At 40.7% G+C, this 21,711-nt stretch overlaps 1 protein-coding gene across 1 annotated transcript; it reads left to right on the top strand.

The window, feature by feature from the left end:
* The first annotated feature begins 4,823 nt into the window (after positions 1 to 4,823).
* Positions 4,824 to 20,555, top strand: LOC121325749 (barrier-to-autointegration factor-like). Its single transcript, XM_041268682.1, has 5 exons — positions 4,824 to 4,911; positions 5,967 to 6,045; positions 13,912 to 14,062; positions 18,740 to 18,897; positions 20,161 to 20,555. The coding sequence occupies exons 2-4, from the start codon at positions 6,017 to 6,019 to the stop codon at positions 18,884 to 18,886; spliced, it is 327 nt and encodes a 108-aa protein (XP_041124616.1). The 5' UTR covers positions 4,824 to 4,911; positions 5,967 to 6,016; the 3' UTR covers positions 18,887 to 18,897; positions 20,161 to 20,555.
* The last annotated feature ends 1,156 nt before the right edge of the window (positions 20,556 to 21,711 follow it).

Genomic DNA, 21,711 nt, shown 5'->3' with positions numbered 1-21,711 from the left:
AATTATCTACACATCTATGCCCACAACTTCTAAGTGAAAAAAAAAATTCTAGAAATTTTTAGAAAATTAATAAAAAAAGACTTTCGAACCAACTATTCCTTGGGGGCCCCTTGTAAAGCTATCCTAAATTAGCTCAAGTGTAACCAAATCTCCTTCAAAATCACACACCAAGTTAAATGGCCTGCACCTGTGTTATATTGTAGTGATTCACTTGATTTCAGGAAAAATTCAGCAGTTCCTGTAGGCTCCCTCTTCTGGGTAGTGTATTTCAAAGCAAAGATTCAACCATGAGCATCAAGGTACTTTCAAAAGAACTCTGGAACAAAGCTGTTCAAAGGCATAGATCAGGGGATGGGTATAATAAAAATATCAAAGGCCTTGAATATCCCTTTGAGTACAGTTAAGACTATTATTAAGAAGTGGAAGGTGTATGGAACCACCAAGACCCTGCCTAGATCAGGCCATCCCTCCAAACTGGATGACTGAGCAAGGAGACTGATTAGAGAGGTTAACAAGAGGCCAATAGCAACTTTACAAGAGCTACAGGCTTTTAGGGCCAAGACTACTCAAAGTGTGCATATGACAACAATATCCCAAGCACTCCACAAATCTGGCTTTTATGGTAGGGTGGCAAGAAGGAAGCCATTACTCAAGAAAGCCCACCTTGAATCCCATTTGAAGTATGCAACAAACAGTGTCCCCTAGATTTCGGGACACCATGTGGTAAAAAGTTTTGTGTCTGATGAAATAAAAAATCGAACTTTTAGCTAAATGAAACTCGATATTACGTTTCCAATACAAACCAAGCACATCACCCAAAGACCACCATCCCTACTGTGAAGCATGGTGGTGACAGCATCATGTTATGGGGATGTTTCTCATCGGCAGGGACTGGGGCACTTGTCAGGATAGAAAGGAAAATGAATGTTCCCTTTTCCTTCAACGTAAGAGATTTCTCTCTGAGGAAAACCTGCTGCCCTCTGCCAGAAAGCTAAAACTGGGATGGAAGTTTACCTTTCAGCATGACCTAAAGCACACAGCCTAAGCTACACTGGAGTGGCTAAGGAACAAAAAGGTAAATGTCCTTAAGTGGCCAAGTCAGAGCCCCAACCTAAATCCAATCAAAAGTTTGTGGCATGACTTGATTGCTGTCCATCAATGCTTCCCAAGGAACTTGACAGAGATTGAAACATTTTGTAAAGAAGAATGGTCAAATATTGCCAAATCTAGGTGTACAAAGTTGGTAGAGACCTACCCCAACAGACCCACAGCTGTAATTGCTTCCAAAGGTGCTTCCACCAAGTATTAACTCAGGGTGTTGGAATCTTATCCAATTATGATCTTTCAGTTTTGTATTTTTAATATAACAAAAACATTGTCAATGTAAAAAAAAAATAAGTTAGAAAAACGCAACAGCCGTTTAACGTGGTGATATCAAACACCAAAGCCCAAGTTAGGAGAAGCAATTGGGGCAACCTTGTCAAGCATCAAGCAAATAGGCACAATTGGAAAGGTGCTGGGGCCCACCATTCACACAATTGTTGCTTCTAACTTGGCTTCTTTTTTTGATCACTCCACTTTACATTGAAATGCTCATTCCCTTATCATCTGGGTTGTAACCAGAATAAAGATGCTGAGACACATATGTGCCCAGGAAAGTGCTCAACACAGACTTTTGAGCTGATAAGGGAATGGTCACAATCCCCTTGAAGTTGTACAAAGAGCGATGAAAAAAAGAAGCCAAGTTAGAAGCAACAACTGTGTGAATGTTGGGCCCCAGCACCTTTCCAATTGTGCCTATTTGCTTGATGCTTGACAAGGTTGCCCCAATTGCTTCTCCTAACTTGGGCTTTTGTGTTTGATATCACCACTTTAAAAGGCTGTTGCTTTTTTCTAACTTGTTTTTTTACATTGACAATGTTTTTGTTGTTATAGGGATAGCACTTTTTTTACTTTGATTCAAAGATAATACAATAAAGCGAGGGAAAGGAAGCTAGTCGAGTCATGTGTACAGTAAATGACAGACAAGAGAGTATGTAAGAGAAAATGATAAAAGATTTGACCAACAGAATATGTGTTGAGGGACTTTGGAGGTATAAACAATTGTATTGGTTTGAGTTGTCAATGTAATCCACTTGGTTAGGTTAGGGAGGGTTAGGGTTAGGGTTTTTTTTTTGTCTTTTTTGGTAGGTATTGATATATTGATATTTACATAGGTACAAAACAACAATGTTATGAATGGTTAAAAAGGTACATATGTTAGTTAGGCCAATGTAAGGCATTTGTAAAGCAGTCAATCTCTTGATAAAAGGCCATATCCATGTCGTTTTGCATTTGTTGGCCATGGTTTGACTTCAGTGAGTGCATCATTTGCATGCACCCATTTTCCAGTAGCACCCACAGCAAGAAGAGACACACAGTGTCCTGAAGTAACACCCTGTCCTTGGTGAATGATAATGGAAGATAACTGGTCATTCCTGTTGTACACAGTAATTTTGCTGTTCTGCACTGCAGTAAACTTGGCATTGTGTAGCTTTGTAACAGTCCTGTCTGGTTTGGAGTGCAATCATTCTTCCTGCTGACTGAGTAAGTTCACGTTTCATTGTTGGAGAAGATTTGCATTGCCTACATTTGCTACCAAGAATCGTTGCCCATTTGTCATTTCTATGAGTTCTTCCAAACACATGGAATCTGTACCAGCAGGTACATGTAGAGGGTAAACATGCAAAACATATCAGTTTAATGAGTAGTAGTTCCATCTAGTACATAGAAAGTCATGACTTATTGTGACTGAAACAATGTAAGATACTTCAAGGCAAATTTCAGACAATTTGGTGAGAAACTCTGCAACATCTTTCTGCTCAACTCTATTGAAGGGTTCTCCTAAGAAGTGACAAATATCCACCATTGTTAGAGATGCAGTGGATGGCAAGTGATCATGGTTGTAAACAAAGCTCCTGATAGCCTCTTGTTGACTGTGTTTTAATGAATTCTTCAGTGGCTGCAAGTGAAGAAGGAACTGCAATGTTGCATTTGCACAGCATGAGGTGAAATTTGGGTTGCTCAAGCCTCTGAATGATGTGCAACTGCAAGTGTTCTCTTAGAACAATGGTCCTCAAAGTGGTGCCCGCAGGCAAATTCGTGCCCGCGAAGCCAGGCCATCGTGCCCGCGGCAGCTGTTCTTAAATTATGGGTTGTGAACACATTTCTGGTGGGTCGTAGTGTGGGAAAATAAATACAGCTTTAAACATGTTTTCCAACAAAAGCGTCAGAGCAGTCTGTTGACAGTGCTGCTCGCTTATGTTGTGTTTGTACGTACTCGACATTTTTTCTTTTTTTCTTGAAGGGGCTCTGCAATACGATCAACTAATTGAATATCTGCATTTTCTCTGCGGTAGCCCAATCATAAGTTAGCTGGGTGGGACATAAACTGTGTCTGTTTTAGCTGCAGGTACTGACTGACAGTAAGTTTAACCAATAGGAGAGTCAAATATCTGCCAAGATTTACGCAGCTGCCCAATCATAAGCAAGCAGAGGGTGTGACAGTATGCCTGGTAAGCACTGAATTTCACCAACTGTTATTGAGAAAAATAGTACATTTCAGTATTTAGAATTTAATTTTCTCTTGCTATATTTTTTTATTTCACTAGAGTAGATTTAGTTACGAATCCACTTTCTCTGAATAATTGTACTGGAGATGACAATCTTTAAAACAGAGTAATGTTGACAAATTTGCCAAATTGAAACAAAGCGAGACGCTATCTATACTCTTTTATTATAGTTTACTCATGGTTATCTGGGTCAAGGTATGTGATTAATAAGGACAATTAAGTGGTGTTCATAAAAAAGTGAGAATTCATACATGAAAAGTATGGACACTTTATTTATTTATTTTTTTTATTTGATACAGAGATAGAGGAAAATAAGAGATAGAGGAAATCAAGAAGCGAGAAAATTGACACCGAGTACTGACACATCGGATGATGAGAGAGACACGAACACTCAGTACTGGCTAAGGTTTTGAAGAGATCAAGCACCACAAGGTAATAGGACTCAGAAAATGAATGAACATGGAAGCATCATGTCCAGAGAAAACCTGATGAGGACAGCGTCATTACAAGAAAGGTACAATGCAGAGATGAAAGAGGCAGAACCCGAACAGGAAGGACAGTCTGATGGAGAGAACTTCCCAGCTCAATTTGAACTGTTAAATGCAGGAAGTGACCATGATCACGAGGGAAGACCCAAGTCCCCAGAAGACAGGCAAAGCAGACCAGTGCCATTGCCTCTACAAGGAAATTGTCCAACTGATCAAGTAAGAAGATCCACTAGGGAAAGAAGACCTAGACAAGTCTTCACTTACAATCGTTTGTGACAGCCATCATTTCAGCCACAAACCATGGTTAATGCCATGGGTCTAGCTCACTACATTGTTCCACCCCTACCTGTTTGGGGATCTGTACCATACCAAACACGCTAATACAATACACTGGTATCAGTTCCATTTCCTATTAGTGTATACTAAAGTAAGCTAAAAGCATCAGCAATTTTCAGTTTCTCTTTTTTTTTCACTATAAGATTTGTAAATAAGTTGAAATTATTCAGAAATGTCAGGAGCCATTTATTTTTGTCAGGGAGCGTGTGACGCACACGAAAAGTGTGAATTCATACATGAAGAAGTGTGGACACTTTATTTGTTTTACTTACCTGTACCTTTAAAATAGGAACACGTCAAGTCCTCCCTGAATCTAAAGGAAAAGCCTAGTAAACTGCACTATTTGATATAGCCACTAGGTGGAGCAGCAGGACAGCGCTATCAGTTAGTGGTGATACCGTGGGCTTTCAATAGTAAAACCGAGACTGCAAGCAACAATTGATTTAGTCCTGTCTTTACTTTTCCTATTTTACCAGGTTAGTAAGAGTCAATATAGCATTAAAACGCCATAAATCACAAGGTTAAATGCTGCAGATTATTATTCTGTGGGTTTGGTGCATTGTTTTGGTGGTTTAAATATGTATTTTTAATATATAAAAGTGCAAATTTAGAATCGGCCATTATAGTGGAGATTAATACTATCTGTGAAGACAAGATGGCGATTATGTTTTCAAAGTGAAACAAACTGGTTTAAAAGATATATAAAATGCTTGTGAAATATTACGGTTGAAGGTGTTCTGATAATAAATTTAAGCCCATACTATCCTGATGCCAATAATCAATTTAAACTGATATTTCTGTGATGTTTGTTATTCTGTGTTTCGTTTTGCTAATTAATAAAAGCTAGAATTTAGGCATGGTATAACGTGATGTAAATGCATGTTTTGAATTACTAAAACTTATACCTTATTGTGAGTTGTATGTACCATTATTGTAGACTTTCTATAGGCACTATAGAAAGTCTCTCTCTCTCTCTCTCTCCTCTCTCTCTCTCTATATATATATATATATAAGTGTGTGTGTGTATATATATATATATATCTATATATATATATATATATATATATATATATATATATATATATATATAAATAAATTTATGTAGTTTTTATGCATGCCTAGTTTTTTTCCCCAAATTAATGAATAAACTAGCTTGCAGTAGCCATTGTAGCGAGGGCTGTGTGCTGGAGGGGGCTGGGTTGTCCCTCGTTAGGAGTGTGCAGTAGGAGCAGCTGATCTTTCAACCCCTGCTGTTCTCTGTGCACACTCATAAGAACATAAGAAAGTTTACAAACGAGAGGAGGCCATTCGGCCCATCTTGCTCGTTTGGTTGTTAGTAGCTTATTGATCCCAAAATCTCATCAAGCAGCTTCTTGAAGGATCCCAGGGTGTCAGCTTCAACAACATTACTGGGGAGTTGATTCCAGACCCTCACAATTCTCTGTGTAAAAAAGTGTCTCCTATTTTCTGTTCTGAATGCCCCTTTTTCTAAACTCCATTTGTGACCCCTGGTCCTTGTTTCTTTTTTCAGGCTGAAAAAGTCCCTTGGGTCGACACTGTCAATACCTTTTAGAATTTTGAATGCATGACATTGCTGTTGTAGTGACCAGGTGAGTGGTTCGAAAAGATATAAGGGAAACTCAAGGTTGATTTTTCTGTTGCCATCTTACACTCTGCCTTTGTACTTCAATATGCAAGTCCCTGTTTTCTAACTCCTTGCGCCTTCTACTGGATTAATTCAGGATCGCTTCTATAGTATTTTAATTATGGTTTGTAGACACAACATTTCCCCCATTTATAAGAACGAACAGCATGTGTAAATTAACTCAAACATTACAGTATGTAATAGTAACGAGTAAAATAAGTTAAACAGTAAATAAAATGATCTAGCGGCAAGGTAAGCTACATATTTTAATATACAGTATTTGTTAATAGTGATAGTTCTGGCTACAGGCTAAGGTAAAGCGACCAGATCTCCCGATTTTAGGGGCTTTGTCCCTTGTCCTGATCGAGGTAATGTCAGGATGCCATTTGTCCAGATTTTTAGAGTAAACATTGAAAGTTTGTCCCACCCAGGAATTTATTTTCTCAATACCGAGTCAAAACAAAGAAAACGATAGGTTGCAGATGCAACCCAGGTTCCCTGAAAGAGAAAATAACGATCAAGGATGGGATATCGCCCCCAGGCGGTAGGATTTAGCTGAGCTTATGTCAAAGCTGCCGATAGGCTGGTGCATGCACTGAAGTCTAAGCCTGTGCACGTAGCATCACGTTCTCCTTTGCTTCAGGCCGCGAAGGCTCCCGAAGCGACCTCTCGACTTAATGGTTATTTTCTCTTTTAGGGAACCGGGGTTGCATCCGCAACCTGTCGTTCCCTTTCAATTAGAAAATAGCCATCAAGGATGGGAACAGTGTACCCAAGCCATCGCGAGGGTGAAAGAGCAGCAGCAGACAGTCTTACGTCATAATGCAACTGTATAGGCGTCCATCTACGGCATGTGCGGAGCAGCGCCTCAGCATCTATGCTTGAAATGACACCTGTCCGAAGGTAGAATTGTCACCACCAAAGAATACTACTCATTCTACATGTCCGTATCGTGCGGCGTGAGAGAGTCTAAAACAGATACTCCAAATGAAGGAGCAGAGGAACCCAGCACATTCAAGCTGTAGAACCTCGTAAATGTATGCGGTGTAGCCCAACTGGCCGCAGCGCAAATCTCAGACACAGGCACACCTCTGAAGAGGGCTCAGCAAGTCCCCATTCCCCTTGTGGAATGCGCCTTCAACTGCTCTGGCGGCAGAAGGTCTGCAGATTCATATCCTAACTTAACAGCATCCACTATCCAATGGGAAAGACGCTGCTTTGATAACGCCAGCCCCAAGGTCTTAGAACCATGACACACAAACAACTGCTGTGTCTGCCTCATGCCTCGTGTATGGTCACTGAGATGCCAAAAAATGGCATCCTGGTGACAACCCGTCAATATGTACGTGGCAAGCCGATTTGGCAGCTAAATATACCTTCAGTGTAGAGGGAGATTTCCCTTCATCTAAAAGCTTCTGAAGGATCTGTAGTATTACTGCCATCGGGCATGATATTGGGTCATAGCCCCCCGCCAGACACCAATCTTAAAACAATTGCCACTTGTACGTATACTGAAACCCAGTAGAGGGAGCTCTTGCACTCTGAATAGTCTAAATAACCGCTGTCGATAGTCCTAAGGCGGACAGGTGTTCCCGTTCAGGGGCCAAACCCATAGCTGCATCAGCTCGGGGCTCAGATGCCACACACCCCCCCCGGGCTTGGGATAAGAGGTCCGCTCGCAGAGGGTCTTTCCTCGGGTGACCATGCAAAAGCTGCGGCAGGTTCGAAAACCATATTCTCCGAGGGGCGATCAGAATTGCTGTCGCTCGCTCTACCCTGAACTTCTCCAAGAAGGTGGGGACCATCAGTATCAGGGAAAAGGCATACAGAAGCTGAGGTCCTTCACCGAGAATCACAGCGGGCAATGCGTGGATGCTCGTGATGCAAAGAGATCCACCTGCGCCCTGATGAACCATTCCCAAATGTGCGCTACCACTTGAGGGTGAAGGCGCCATTTGCCTGGAAGGGGGTCTCCTCTGGAGAGGAGGTCCGCTGCATGATTGGCTTGGCCCTGCAAATAGACTGCCCGAAGGGAGGTTAGACAAGGTTGTACCCACAGCAATAACCGTGCTACCATCTGGTGAAGCCCCTGGGACCGCAACCCGCCCTGGCGGTTGATATACGCGACAACTGACCGCGCTAACATGTGCTTCCCTCGAAGCACTGGCAAGAAATGCCGCAGGGCGAGGTCCACCGCACCGCGAGCTCCAAAGCATTGATGTGAGCTGACCTCCAAGGGCCTGCCCACACTCCGCGGGTCCCTCTCCCATTCCAAACCGCTCCCCAACCTTCGTTGGAGGCATCTGTGGTGATCACTTCCCTGTGGACGAATATTGGATGGAACTTTCCATCAACGCAGGGCTCTCCAGCATGTTTGGGAAACCTCCAACCGACAGTGTCTGTCTCACTGCAGATGCAGCTGGAAGGCATTGAACCAGGCCTGAAGAGGTCTCTGGTGTAGTAAGCTCAATGGGACGGCTTGAGAGGCGGCAGCGGGAACACCTGTCAACCCTAGCATGCGCTGGCGTAACGTCAAAAAGGGAGAGACACTGAGCTATTGAGGCAACTCTGTGACGATAAGGTCATTTCAATGGACGAGTCCAGATGCAGACCCAGAAACTTGGTCTGTTGGCTCGGCACAAGACAACTCTTGTCTGAGTTCACCTTCACACCCAGTCGCTGGATGTTGTCTGTGACCCACACTGTGTGCTCCACCAACTGCTCCCTTGACTGCGCACAGACGAGCTAGTCGTCCACATAGTTCAGCAGTCGGACCCTCTGCGCCCGCAAAGGGGCCAAAATGGGGTCCATACGCTTCGAAAAGGTTCAAGGAGCAAGTGACAGGCCGAATGGAAGGACACGAAACCCGTATGCTTTGCCCTGAAAGGTGAAACGCAGGTACTTCCTGTGACCGGGACAGATGGGGACATGACATAATGCATCCTTCAGGTCCACAGACTGGATGATGTGTCGATCCGTGAGCATCCTGAACGGTAACACCCGAAGGTATTTATTCAGTAGCCTCAGATCCAAAATAGGACGGAACCCGCAGTCCTTCTTGGGCACCAGGAAATACTTTGAGTAAAACCCTTGCTCGATTTAAGCAGGGTCTACTGGCTGGATAGCGTGCTTGCTCAGCAACGCTTGAATTTCCATACCCAGGGCTGAAAACTAGATGAAGTCCTTCACTGCGGTCACTACCACTCCCCAAAAGGGGGAAGGAGGTTACCGATAGCTACGGTTTTGTGTACCCAGATGTCGTCGGTGCATAGTTGCCAGAGTTGGAGCTGTGAAGGGGTGTAGGGGTGGGTTGGAGGCTGCCTGGATGTCTCAGGGCTTTTTGACCTGTGGCCGGTCCTGAGAGGTCTGCACGGGGCCACGAGGACGTGGTCTATCGCCTCCTTTAGAACACTAACCTCCCCGCTGCGGTCTGGTGAAAACAGGCTGGGGGAGCCAGCTGGTGTGGTTGTGTCCTAAGCCACTGCTGCTGTTGTGGGCGTTTTGGCTGAAAACCCAGATGTGGCCACATTTGCGCCATCTGTTTAGAAGCCTCCCGGGCCTTAGCAGATCGTTGGAGCATGTCCTCCACCGCTGGGCCAAACGTGTGCCCCGGTGTAATAGGGGCATCTAACAGGGGAACCTTGTCAGGCTCTTGAACTCTCGCTTGCGATAGCCAGAGCTGCCTTCTAGCCACCACCAACGAAGCTATGCTCCGTCCCTGCGCCCTAGCATTCAACTGGACCAGTTTGACCAATAATTGGCTAACTAAACCCAACTCAGTTTGAAGGAACGCCGAGGGTTGTTTTGGAAGGTCCTTAATACTTGCCGCCTGATACACAGTTAACAGGCTGGCCACATTAGATAACCTGACTGACTGTTGCTGCCAAATAGCCCTTCTTGAGGTGCACCTCCTTAGTCCTGCATTGCCTGTTCGAGCATGCAGGATCGTGCGCTTGCCACGGGCATCGAAGCGGCGCGCTAATGCACGTGCACCGAGCACCGAGGCATGTGCACTAAGCATCGAACCGAGCATCGAAGCACCTAGCTTGCGCACGAGCATCAAAGCGCCGCGCTGATGCGTGAGCACTGAGTGTCGAGCGGCGATCACCGAGCACGTGCACAGAGTACCTGCGTGCCGGAGTGCAAGCACCAAGGCCTGAAGCACCAAGCGCCGAAGTGCAGAGCACTAGTACACAGAGTGTAGAGCGCCGAAGCGCTGTTCATCAACAGCATAGGAACGTGTTGCACGAGGACGCCTGAGCGTCAGCTGACCCAACAAGCAGATTGCTGGGTGCTGGTGATGTGCTCAGGAATGTAAACACTCCCAATGGTGCAGGTACTGAAGCAGAACAGGCAGGTGAAGGGTGCTTACTATACTTACCTACAGTGCTCTGAAAACACAGGCCAAAGGCCTAAGGTGCTACAGAACCGTTTGTATCATTTTAGATGCAAATACAATAAAGTATGCACAACAACAAATATGATTGTAGTGTTTTTTTTTTTTTTTTTTTTTTTAATGCCTGGTTACTAAGCCAATGCAACACATAGCTAAGCTAGTAGCGACTACACAGCGAGTTAGTATAAGCTGCGGGTGGTATTACCGTGCTGGCTGACAAGTGAGCTCCAACCTTGGGCTGTTTGAAACTCAAGACTGAGGCTGCAATTGTGTGGCCTAGTCAGCAAGACGCGCAGCGTAAGATCTATTCTGCTACTTAAAAAAAAAAAAAATTGAGAGAACAGATTAAACATACACGACAACAACCAAACATAGACAATATTAATAAAACATTAACGTGTAAAAAAGACGGGCAGCCGAAGGCCAACACGGATAGAAACGCTATTAAGAGCAAGCGTTGAAAAGTGTGAAACAAAATGTTTTAATTGATCAGGAAGCTAACACTGAATCAACTCAGGGAAGGGGCAGTAGCCAGCTTCCCAAGCTTAAAGCTAAAACGAATACAGCAGTGTAATAACAGTGTAAGTGTGTAAGTGATTCTCAGAGAGAAAAATACCTACATGCCTACACCTACCTTTCTGAAAGCAAAGGAAAACGTGATGCTGCATGCACTGGGTATTCTAAGCTGACAAGGGGGCGGGCTTAGATGTCAGTGCATGCACCAGCCTATCGGCAGCTTTGACATAAGCTCAGCTAAATCCTACCGCCTGGGGGTGATATCCCATCTTTGATGGTTATTTTCTAATTGAAAGAGAACGTTCCTATTCAGGTCTACAATTCTAACTGCGTTTTAAAAGTAAACGGCAGGTTGTTTGAACCGAGGTAGCTGTGCTTGATTGTACCTGTAGTGCTGATTTAACTTGAGTACAACCAACACAGGAATACTTTTTTGTCTGCGCTGACTTTCCAGTTTGTTTTCTGAAAGCTGTTGTTTGTTTTACGTTCTGTTCAGCAGCCTCTGTAGTAGCCTTTTGTTTAATGTGTGACTCTGAAGTTATAGCGATCGATCGTATTTTCTTTAAGTCACATTACAAGATGTGCAAAACAATTACCTCCACCTGCATGCACAGTTTCTTTGGGAAATGTATTGATATGATCCTCAGCTGAAATATACTTTGCTTGTTTTGCTTTGTCGTCCATTTTTGGTATTTTACGTCAAATGCTGAATACTAGATTTTAGCAACCTGAACCAAAACAATGCAGCACTGACTTTGTCCCACCTGCTATGTACAGTACAGCAGGTCACAGAAAAACTAGTACAGATGCACTGATAGGCTGATTAAAACATTGTTTATGTGAACAGTAAACAAGAAAGTTAACTGCTTTTTTTTTTGCCTAAGTGCAATGCACACAAGAAGGTGAAGGAATAAAAAAAAGCCTATCTACAGAAGAAGAAAGGTACATCACTTGCGTTGTGCAGTAGTTCACATGGTTTATTTCCTCTCCTCACCAACTGAAAGTATTCCTATTCTTCAATCTTGCTATCTGGTCACCCTAGAACAAGATGAGATGCATTCCAAGTTTTGCCATCACTGAGCACATAAGTACTTGGTCCTGTTTTCTTTTTTCACTTCCGCTGGGACACAGAATTTCAGAGTTCCATTTTTCACATGCACAGGATTCTTGATGCATACACGATCACCCTCTTTAAAAACAAGATTTTTTGGCCCCCCCTTGTCAGTGTACGTTTTTGCTTTGTCTTGCATTTTAAGCAGTCTCTGGCGAACATTTTGATCCGTGGGCAAACGGGAAGCATCATTTGGCAGGACATTGTTTAAATTTTACGCCAATGTAAGAGCTGAAAGGGGATATGCCTAAGTTTCATGTGGCTTAGCCCTATAGTTGTGGAGGAAGTCCAGCACGAATGCTTTCCATTGTTTCCCCAGCTAGTCTGTGGTCTGGATGCACTCTTTTAGAACAAGATTAAAGCATTCAATGGCACCATTTGCCCATTGATAATATACAGAAGATTTGATTTGTTTAATGCCCCTTTCTTTGAGAAAAGCCGCAAAGGCAGCAGGTCCATTGTCACTGACAATCTAGTATGGATTCCCTTTGTGGCTTGAATTCAGGAAGGCAACAATGACAGCTGTGGTAACATGCGATGAGAAGGCAACCTCCGGCCATTTGCTATAGTATTCAAGTAGAGTAAATGCATAACAACAGTGCCAAGGGCCAGATTCGAAAGTACCTACAATATTAATTGCAAGTTTTTTACCACAGTCCTTCGGGAAATGTACCTGGTTGCAAAAGCTACACATGTGTTTTGGCTGTCTTGTCATTCAGCTGACAGGGCTGACATAATGTAATTGCAGATTGAACTAGGGCAATGGTTTTCAAACTTTTTAGGCCCCATACCCCTTTCTAAAAAATCTAGTCTACCGTGTACCCCAATCTGAGAGAGGGTCATAATATACCTATGAAAACAGAAAAAAGTATTTTCTAATTACTAAGCTTCAGCACTAATGTTTTTGAAAAAAAAAAAAAATATATATATATATAATATATATATATATATATATATATATATATATATATATATATATATATATATATATATGTGTGTGTGTGTATATTTATATATGCTTACCTACCAATGTGATGGATGTGCCTGCTTTTTATCACAAATTAGTAAACAATGCAGCCCCTACTGGCCAACTGCCAAACAATAAAACAATTAAATTAAACAAACATGCATTTGCACTTGTTTTTCTAAAGCAGGGAGGAATTGAACCCTTGCCTTTGTTTGGCTGTGCAAATAAGAGAGACGGATACAATCCACTCTGACTCACAACATTGGAAACTAAACTTTCAGTTCCATGAAAATGAAACTGAACATATTGCAAACTGGGGCGGGAATACATTTCATTAGATACCATTGCTTGAGACCTGATACAACCACTCTGTTAACAGACTTTTAAACTCTAGTGACTGTAGCAGTTATTAAGCAGAAACACAGGTACGTAATGACAATCTCTCCCTTTCACTCACTCTTAGACTTACAACAAAGTACTCACAATCTATATGCAATAGTACTGTGTACTGCAGTCAAAAGGGTTAGTTCTCTTTATTTTAGTCTCTGCTACAGCTGCTGTATTTGTATATTTGTATCTATAGACAGTATAAGGAATGGATTCTTGAACAACGTCTTGTCTAGTGGAACTTCTCCTTGTTGAAGGTGGTGTTACTTGAAATTGGAAATCAATTTTCTTTCCGCCTCTAGTTTCAGTAGCATTTTCACTGTTCCAATTTTAAACTGGAATAGCTGGTCTAGATGTACTTTGGGATTTCTTACTTTAATGACAAATCTGTAAAGGTTTTTTTTCTATCCCTAATAATCCTAAACTAAACGAAAAGTTGAGTTTTCTTTGTCAGACTAGGACAACCAGCAGGAGCCATAATGAGTACTACATCAAGGAAGTACAGCACCTTTGTTTCTGAGCCAATGCTCAACAAATCAGTTCGTGCCGTGCCTGGTGTGGGGGACGTTCTGGGTAGAAGACTGGAGATGAAGCAGCATTCCCAGGTAGGGAAGCAAATAGACCAAAGTAAGAACAAGTTCAAGTGCAACACAAGGAAGCACAGAGTTTGAGTTGAATCTATGCTTGAGGGATACCAGTTATTTAATATCGTAGTATAATAGGGCTGCGGGGGATTCATAGAGCCTGTAAACTATTGGCATGCAGCAGACCTTGAAAAAACCCCTAACCAATTTAAGAACATAAGAACATAAGAAAGTTTACAAACGAGAGGAGGCCATTCGGCCCATCTTGCTCGTTTGGTTGTTAGTAGCTTATTGATCCCAAAATCTCATCAAGCAGCTTCTTGAAGGATCCCAGGGTGTCAGCTTCAACAACATTACTGGGGAGTTGATTCCAGACCCTCACAATTCTCTGTGTAAAAAAGTGTCTCCTATTTTCTGTTCTGAATGCCCCTTTTTCTAAACTCCATTTGTGACCCCTGGTCCTTGTTTCTTTTTTCAGGCTGAAAAAGTCCCTTGGGTCGACACTGTCAATACCTTTTAGAATTTTGAATGCTTGAATTAGGTCGCCACGTAGTCTTCTTTGTTCAAGACTGAACAGATTCAATTCTTTTAGCCTGTCTGCATATGACATGCCTTTTAAGCCCGGAATAATTCTGGTCGCTCTTCTTTGCACTCTTTCTAGAGCAGCAATATCTTTTTTATAGCGAGGTGACCAGAACTGCACACAATATTCAAGATGAGGTCTTACAAGTGCATTGTACAGTTTTAACATTACTTCCCTTGATTTAAATTCAACACTTTTCACAATGTATCCGAGTATCTTGTTAGCCTTTTTTATAGCTTCCCCACATTGCCTAGATGAAGACATTTCTGAGTCAACAAAAACTCCTAGGTCTTTTTCATAGATTCCTTCTCCAATTTCAATATCTCCCATATGATATTTATAATGTACATTTTTATTTCCTGCGTGCAGTACCTTACACTTTTCTCTATTAAATGTCATTTGCCATGTGTCTGCCCAGTTCTGAATTATCTAGATCATTTTGAATGACCTTTGCTGCTACAACAGTGTTTGCCACTCCTCCTACTTTTGTGTCGTCTGCAAATTTAACAAGTTTGCTTACTATACCAGAATCTAAATCATTAATGTAGATTAGGAATAGCAGAGGACCTAATACTGATCCCTGTGGTACACCGCTGGTTACCACACTCCATTCTGAGGTTTTTCCTCTAATCAGTACTTTCTGTTTTCTACATGTTAACCACTCCCTAATCCATGTACATGCGTTTCCTTGAATCCCAACTGCGTTCAGTTTGAGAATTAATCTTTTGTGCGGGACTTTGTCAAAAGCTTTCTGGAAATCTAAATAAACCATGTCATATGCTTTGCAATTATCCATTATCAATGTTGCATCCTCAAAAAAATCAAGCAAGTTAGTTAGACACGATCTCCCTTTCCTAAAACCATGTTGACTGTCTCCCAGTACTCTGTTACCATATAGGTAATTTTCCATTTTGGATCTTATTATAGTTTCCATAAGTTTGCATATAATAGAAGTCAGGCTTACTGGTCTGTAGTTACCTGGTTCAGTTTTGTTTCCCTTTTTGTGGATCGGTATTACGTTTGCAATTTTCCAGTCTGTCGGTACCACCCCTGTGTCAAGAGACTGCTTGATCTTGGTTAGCGGTTTGTAAATTAATCTTTGAGTACTTTCCGGATCTCAGCCCAGGGGATTTGTTTATTTTAAGAGCTCTAGTCCCTTTAACACTTCTGCCTAGTTATGCTAAAGTTATTTAAAACTTAGGAACATGGATGACATTGGGGCATGTTGTCAGTATCTTCCTTTGTAAAAACTTGTGAAAAGTAATCATTTAAATATTTGCTATTTTTTTTTCTCCTCTACGATTTTGCCATTTGTATCTCTTAAACATTTAATGGTCTTTGAATGTTCTCTTGCTGTTGTAATATTGGAAAAACAGAATTGGTTTTAGCCCCCTTAGCAACTATTTCTCTCTTGGCCTTTCTAACTTCCTTTTTGACTTGCATTTGCAGTTCTGTGTAACTTTCTTTTTGTCCTTTTTTAACAAAGTGCCTTTTTTCGCTGAATATTTTTTTTAATTGATCTATTAAACCATTTTGGTTTAGTTTTTCTAATTGTTTTGCGCCTCTAGTACTACATTTTTGAAGAACAACCATCCTTCTTCTGTGGGTGTTTTCTCTATTTTACTATCTAACTGTTTCATACCTTCAAGTTTGCTTTTCTAAAATTGTAAACCTTAGCTTTAGTCTTTACTTTTGGGGTTTTAAAAAACACTTCAAATGAGACCATGTTGTGGTCTGAGTTTGCCAGTGGTTCTCTGACCTCTGTTTTAGTTATTCTATCTTCGTTATTTGAAAAGACTAAATCAAGGCATGCCTCCCCTCTAGTCGGTGCCTACAAATTGTGTTAGGAAGCAGTCATTTGTCATTTCCACCATTTCTATTTCATCCTTCGCGCTACCCACCGGGTTTTCCCATTTTATTTGGGGGAAGTTGAAATCCCCCATTAGTATGGCTTCTCCTTTGCTACACACATTTCTAATGTCATTGTATAACAATGCTCACCGTCTGAATCTGGCGGTCTATAGCATGCCTATTATTATGCCCTTTGAATTTTTGTCTGTTATTCTGACCCATATTGATTCGGTTTTATTTTCTTTGAAGGTTTAACACCTGGGCTTCAAGACTGTTTCTTATGTATAGCGCTACCCCTCCTCCTCTTCTGTCCTGCCTGTCTTTCCTATACAGTGTATACCCACAAATATTAAATTCGTCCCCATCACTCTCAGTAACCAAGTTTCTGTAACACCTATCACATCATAGTTACCTGCTAGTGCAGTAGCTTCAAGTTCTAGAATTTTGTTTCTGATAAGCATTTAGATAAACACATTTAAGTTGTCTTAAGAATTTCTCCCCCCTTCCTTTCAAGGATCTTTTCTCAAGTTATTTAAATGCAGTCCATCCCGTCTATACAGATAGTCCTCGTTGTAGAAAGTCCAATGATCAACAGGTGAAGCCTTCCCGTGTGAGTCTTGCCATTGGTTTTGATTTATTATTTCCAGCTGTCCATATGGTCCTTTGCAAGGTGCGGGTAGGAAAATACCACAGTTTTGGTTTTCTCTTTTAATTTCCTTCCTAGCTTCTGAATTTGTTTTGCAGGGATTTTGGTCTGTCTCTTCAATGTTGTTTGTACCGATGTACTACTACCGGGGTCTCCTGTTCGTTCTAGGAGCCTGTCCACGTTCTCAGTATGTGCTTGCGAGGCTGTAGCACACTGTTGTAGTAGGGGGTCCAAACTGCGAACTGAACTTGCTGTGTTTCTCAATATGGAGTCCCCAACAATCATGACCTCCCTTCTTTTTGCTGTCTGGTCACCACTGTCAATGGGGTCCTGGATGTTGTTCCTTTCATTCTCTTGTTGTTGGTTCTGCTCATCACAATTCTGAAGTGACTCAAATCTGTTGGTTGTTTTGATTTCTGGTGGTTGTGTTTGACGAAGTTTCTTTTTTTCCCTGCTTCTGCCTACCTGAACCCAGCTGTTCTGACCTTCTATCTCCCTGGTGGCTTTCAGTCTGTTAGGGGTGATGCAGACTTCCATGAATTGTGGGTGTGCCAGTTCCTCAAGACATGACTGTGTTGCTCAACACTTTACTTGATTGGAAGTTTACTCTGTTTATCCCAAAGCCATGCCCCCGAGCCCTGGTCAAGAGTACCAGTCCCAAAATAAAGCTGGATGCAGGAGTTCTTCAGTTAACTTTGGGTTGTTTATTTGATGTTTTGTAACATCAATGCTTTGCCAAAGTTCAAAGTATGCACCGGTGCAGATACTTTGTGAATATACCCCTGCATTTATTTTACTGTTTTCTTGTAATCGAATACAACAAGAGTGAACCTTGCAATAGCATGAAGATATAACTAACATGCATATGGATATCCTTGATGCAGTAATGTTTTTAGGGTGTTTGTTTCTCGTGTCAAACAAAATCAGTTAATGACTTAAATCCAAACAGGGAGATTATTTTTGTTGACATAACAGTAATGTTTTCCTGATTTTATCCACTGTGTAAATCCACTATAGTAGTTTACAACTAATAATCATTTAGAAAAAACATAAAAAATAAACTTAAATGGAGCAGCTGACTCATCTGTTTTATCACCGGTTTGTTTCTCTATTGCATTGCAATCACATTCCAACTCAATTCCATTCAAGTCCTCTGTTAAACAATCTTGCACACAGATTGCTAATCTTTCACAGAAATTACTAATCTTGCACACATATTGCTAATCTTGTACAGAAATTACTAATCTTGCACAAATATTACTAATCTTGCACACACATTGCTAATCTTGCACACTCATTCCTAATCTTGCACAGAAATTACTAATCTTGCACAAACATTGCTAATCTTGCAACAGATTGCTTATACATGGATTGTTCTTCACATCCTTGTAGTGCCGACACAAGGCATTCTGTTGTATAAGTCTGTTAAATGACAGTGTTCACAAGGCACGTACTTATTGCTTGCTTGGTTTTTATGATGCAGTCATAGAAATTTTAAGGATGTTTCTCCCCCCTCTACAGGCAAAATTTCAAAATTGTGGTTTCAAATAACAATGTATTGCCGAACTACGTACATGTTATAATATAATTTGAAAAGACCTTGCTTGTCTTTTTTCAGGCAACCAACCTGTTGGGTGTTTACCTGCAGAATGGAAAAAATAAAGAGAAATTCAGTACCTGGATGAAGGACAACTGCGGTGCCAGCAAGAGTCAGGCTGAGAGATGCTATAATGCCATGTCAGAATGGAGTGATGCCAATTTGTAAAACCAGACAAGGTACTAACTTGGTAAAGCTAGTTCTTAGATGAATAAATATGTTTATTTTATTTAATATTGAATCTAAACATAAAACATTCTTTTAGAATCTACTCAATCTTGATACACTACCATTGAAAAAAAAAAACAACATCCATTACACCCCCCTTTTCATCTCTATCCAGGACTATCTATCTCCACAGCTCACAAAGATTGATAATACTTTATATGGATGTGCCGAGCAACGGGTACAAATGAATAATCATAATGAGTATAACAAGTGTACCCCCTCCCCCTAAGATTAAGAATAATACACAATTAATTTTGTTGTTATTCACTCATAAAAACAGTCTTTGAGCTACACCTCAGTCCTCCATTACACAGGAAATTCCTCCATACATCCACTTTGAAAATGGCATTTCATAAGGATATACTTTCCAAAAAAACACGTTTTAGTTCTTTTTTTCTGAAAAAAACTGAGAAAAGCTTTCAATGGCCAAGTGAGACAGAGAGAAGCCGAAAAAAAAAAACGGAGGTGGATCTGAGCAATACACATAGTCCCTTCATCACAGACAGAACACGGACTTGAACAAACAAGATAGCTGCTTCCGCATCCAGCGCTCAAAGAATACTGCAGACATTTGCCAAGCTTTTTGAGACGTTATAGTAATAAAATAGTGACTTGGATAGCATTATTGAGGAGTTTGGTGATAAAATGAGTGATCAGGAGATGATTTATCAGTATGCGCTACTATGATGAGATATGTGATAAATACAGCGAACAAAGAGGTGGGGAAGGGCTGGAGATGATGTATTGAGTGTCCTGTTGATATGTAGTGCCTTTTAAATCTGTTTTACTGTGAATAAAATTACTTTTAAACAGCGTGTAAAATAAACAGCTCGTGTGAAATTAACTTGGACCTGACACGCGCTGAATATATGGACCACAAAGGGTTAAATGCACATGTGAAATGTCTGTGAAACTAATTTTATTTTCATTTATCAAAGAAAAAAACTGAATACCCTATACTTTAAAGGTGTCTTTGTGTTGGTATTTCAGTAATTTGTTTGTTTTTTGGGATCTGTATGGGATATAGTATGAGATGGCTCTGTCTTTGTCTAACACATCAGCTAATTTAATGATTTCAATGCATTTTGTTTAAAAGAAAAGCAACTGTATATGCCATCAGCCCTGTTAATCGAGCAAATAATTATGAATATTAGATTATGGTAGCTTTTATTATTTTGTTATTGATTATTGCTTTGTTCTCTTCTGTTCTCCAGAGTGTGCATATCGTCTCCTTTCTGCTTCTCATCAAGATATTGCAGAACCCACTCTGAATGCCAGCTCAACACTTTTTGTTTGACACAATAATATTTTTTTCAATCAGTTATATATCTGTGTTATGTTGATAGCTTTTGTTTTATGTTTGATGTATTTTCTATGTTCCACACCATTAACATTTGTAATTTTTTTTTTTTTTTTTAACATTTTAATACCTGTTACCAGTTTTCCCTTTTCTTTTGCTGTTATTAAATGTTAATATTTCAACCATGCTTCAGTTTTATGAGAAAACAGAATTCCACATAGTATACATCCCCTTAAACTTTTCCACATTTTATTGTGTTATAACATGGAATCAAAATTGATTTAATTAGGTGTTTTTGCCACTGATCAACACAAAAAACTCCATAATGTCAAAGTGAAAAATAAAATCTACAAATTGTTCTGAATTAATTACAAATACAAAACAGAAAATAATTGATTGCATAAGTCTTCACCCCCTTGAGTCAATATTTAGTAGAGGCACCATTGGCAGCAATTACAGCCATGAGTCTATTTGGATGAGTCTCTACCAGCTTTGCTCATCTGGATACTGCAATTTTTGCCCATTCTTTTTTGGAAAATTGCTCAAGCTCCGTCAAGGTGGATGGGGACCTTTGGTGAACAGCATTTACATATTCAAAGAGGAGGTTAAATGTCTAAGAGATACAAATGGCAAAATCATAGATGAAAAAAAAATAGCAAATATAGTAAATGATTACTTTTCACAAGTTTTTACAAAGAAGGATACGGACAACATGCCCCACATGTCATCCAGTTCCTATCCAGTTTTAAATAACTTTAGCATAACCGAGGCAGAAGTGTTAAAGGGAGTAGGAGCGCTTAAAATAAACAAATCCCCTGGGCCAGATGAGATCCTCACAATAGTACTCAAAGAAATGAAATAAGTTATTTACAAACCGCTAACCAAGATCATGCAACAGTCTCTTGACACAGGGGTGGTACCGACAGACTGGAAAGTTGCAAACGTAATACCGATCCACAAAAAGGGAAACGAAACTGAACCAGGTAACTACAGACCAGTAAGCCTGACTTCTATTATATGCAAACTTATGGAAACTATAATAAGATCCAAAATGGGAAATTACCTATATGATAACAGTGTCCTGGGAGACAGTCAACATGGTTTTAGGAAAGGGAGATCGTGTCTAACTAACCTGCTTGATTTTTTTGAGAATGCAACATCAATAATGGATAATTGCAAAGCATATGACATAGTTTATCTAGACTTCCAGAAAGCTTTTGACACAGTCCTACATAAAAGATTAATTCTCAAACTGAACGCAGTAGGGAGTGGTTAACATGTAGAAAACAGAAAGTACTGATTAGAGGAGTGTGACAAAGTGCCCGCCCCTGTGTATATTATCTGTTATGTGTTGCGTGTGGTGTGTTTAAATGCTGGTTTATAGACATTGGTACACGGGATATAAACGGGTCTGTGTAACACAAGTGTTTAAAAATGTATATGTGTATTTAGGCACGAGGATTGC

The sequence above is a fragment of the Polyodon spathula genome, chromosome 13 (genome assembly GCF_017654505.1).
Source record: "Polyodon spathula isolate WHYD16114869_AA chromosome 13, ASM1765450v1, whole genome shotgun sequence".
Lineage (NCBI taxonomy): Eukaryota > Metazoa > Chordata > Actinopteri > Acipenseriformes > Polyodontidae > Polyodon > Polyodon spathula.
The sequence above is the reverse complement of the archived record's forward strand: the minus strand, read 5'-3'. Positions and strand labels throughout refer to the sequence as shown.

Bases quoted from the DNA above. Each gene is read 5' to 3' on its own strand.
- LOC121325749 (XM_041268682.1), top strand. From the start codon at position 6,017: ATGCATGACATTGCTGTTGTAGTGACCAG. The intron at 6,046-13,911 runs GTGAGTGGTTCG...TTTCTTTGTCAG, and splicing joins ATTGCTGTTGTAGTGACCAG to ACTAGGACAACCAGCAGGAG. The intron at 14,063-18,739 runs GTAGGGAAGCAA...GTCTTTTTTCAG, and splicing joins AGATGAAGCAGCATTCCCAG to GCAACCAACCTGTTGGGTGT.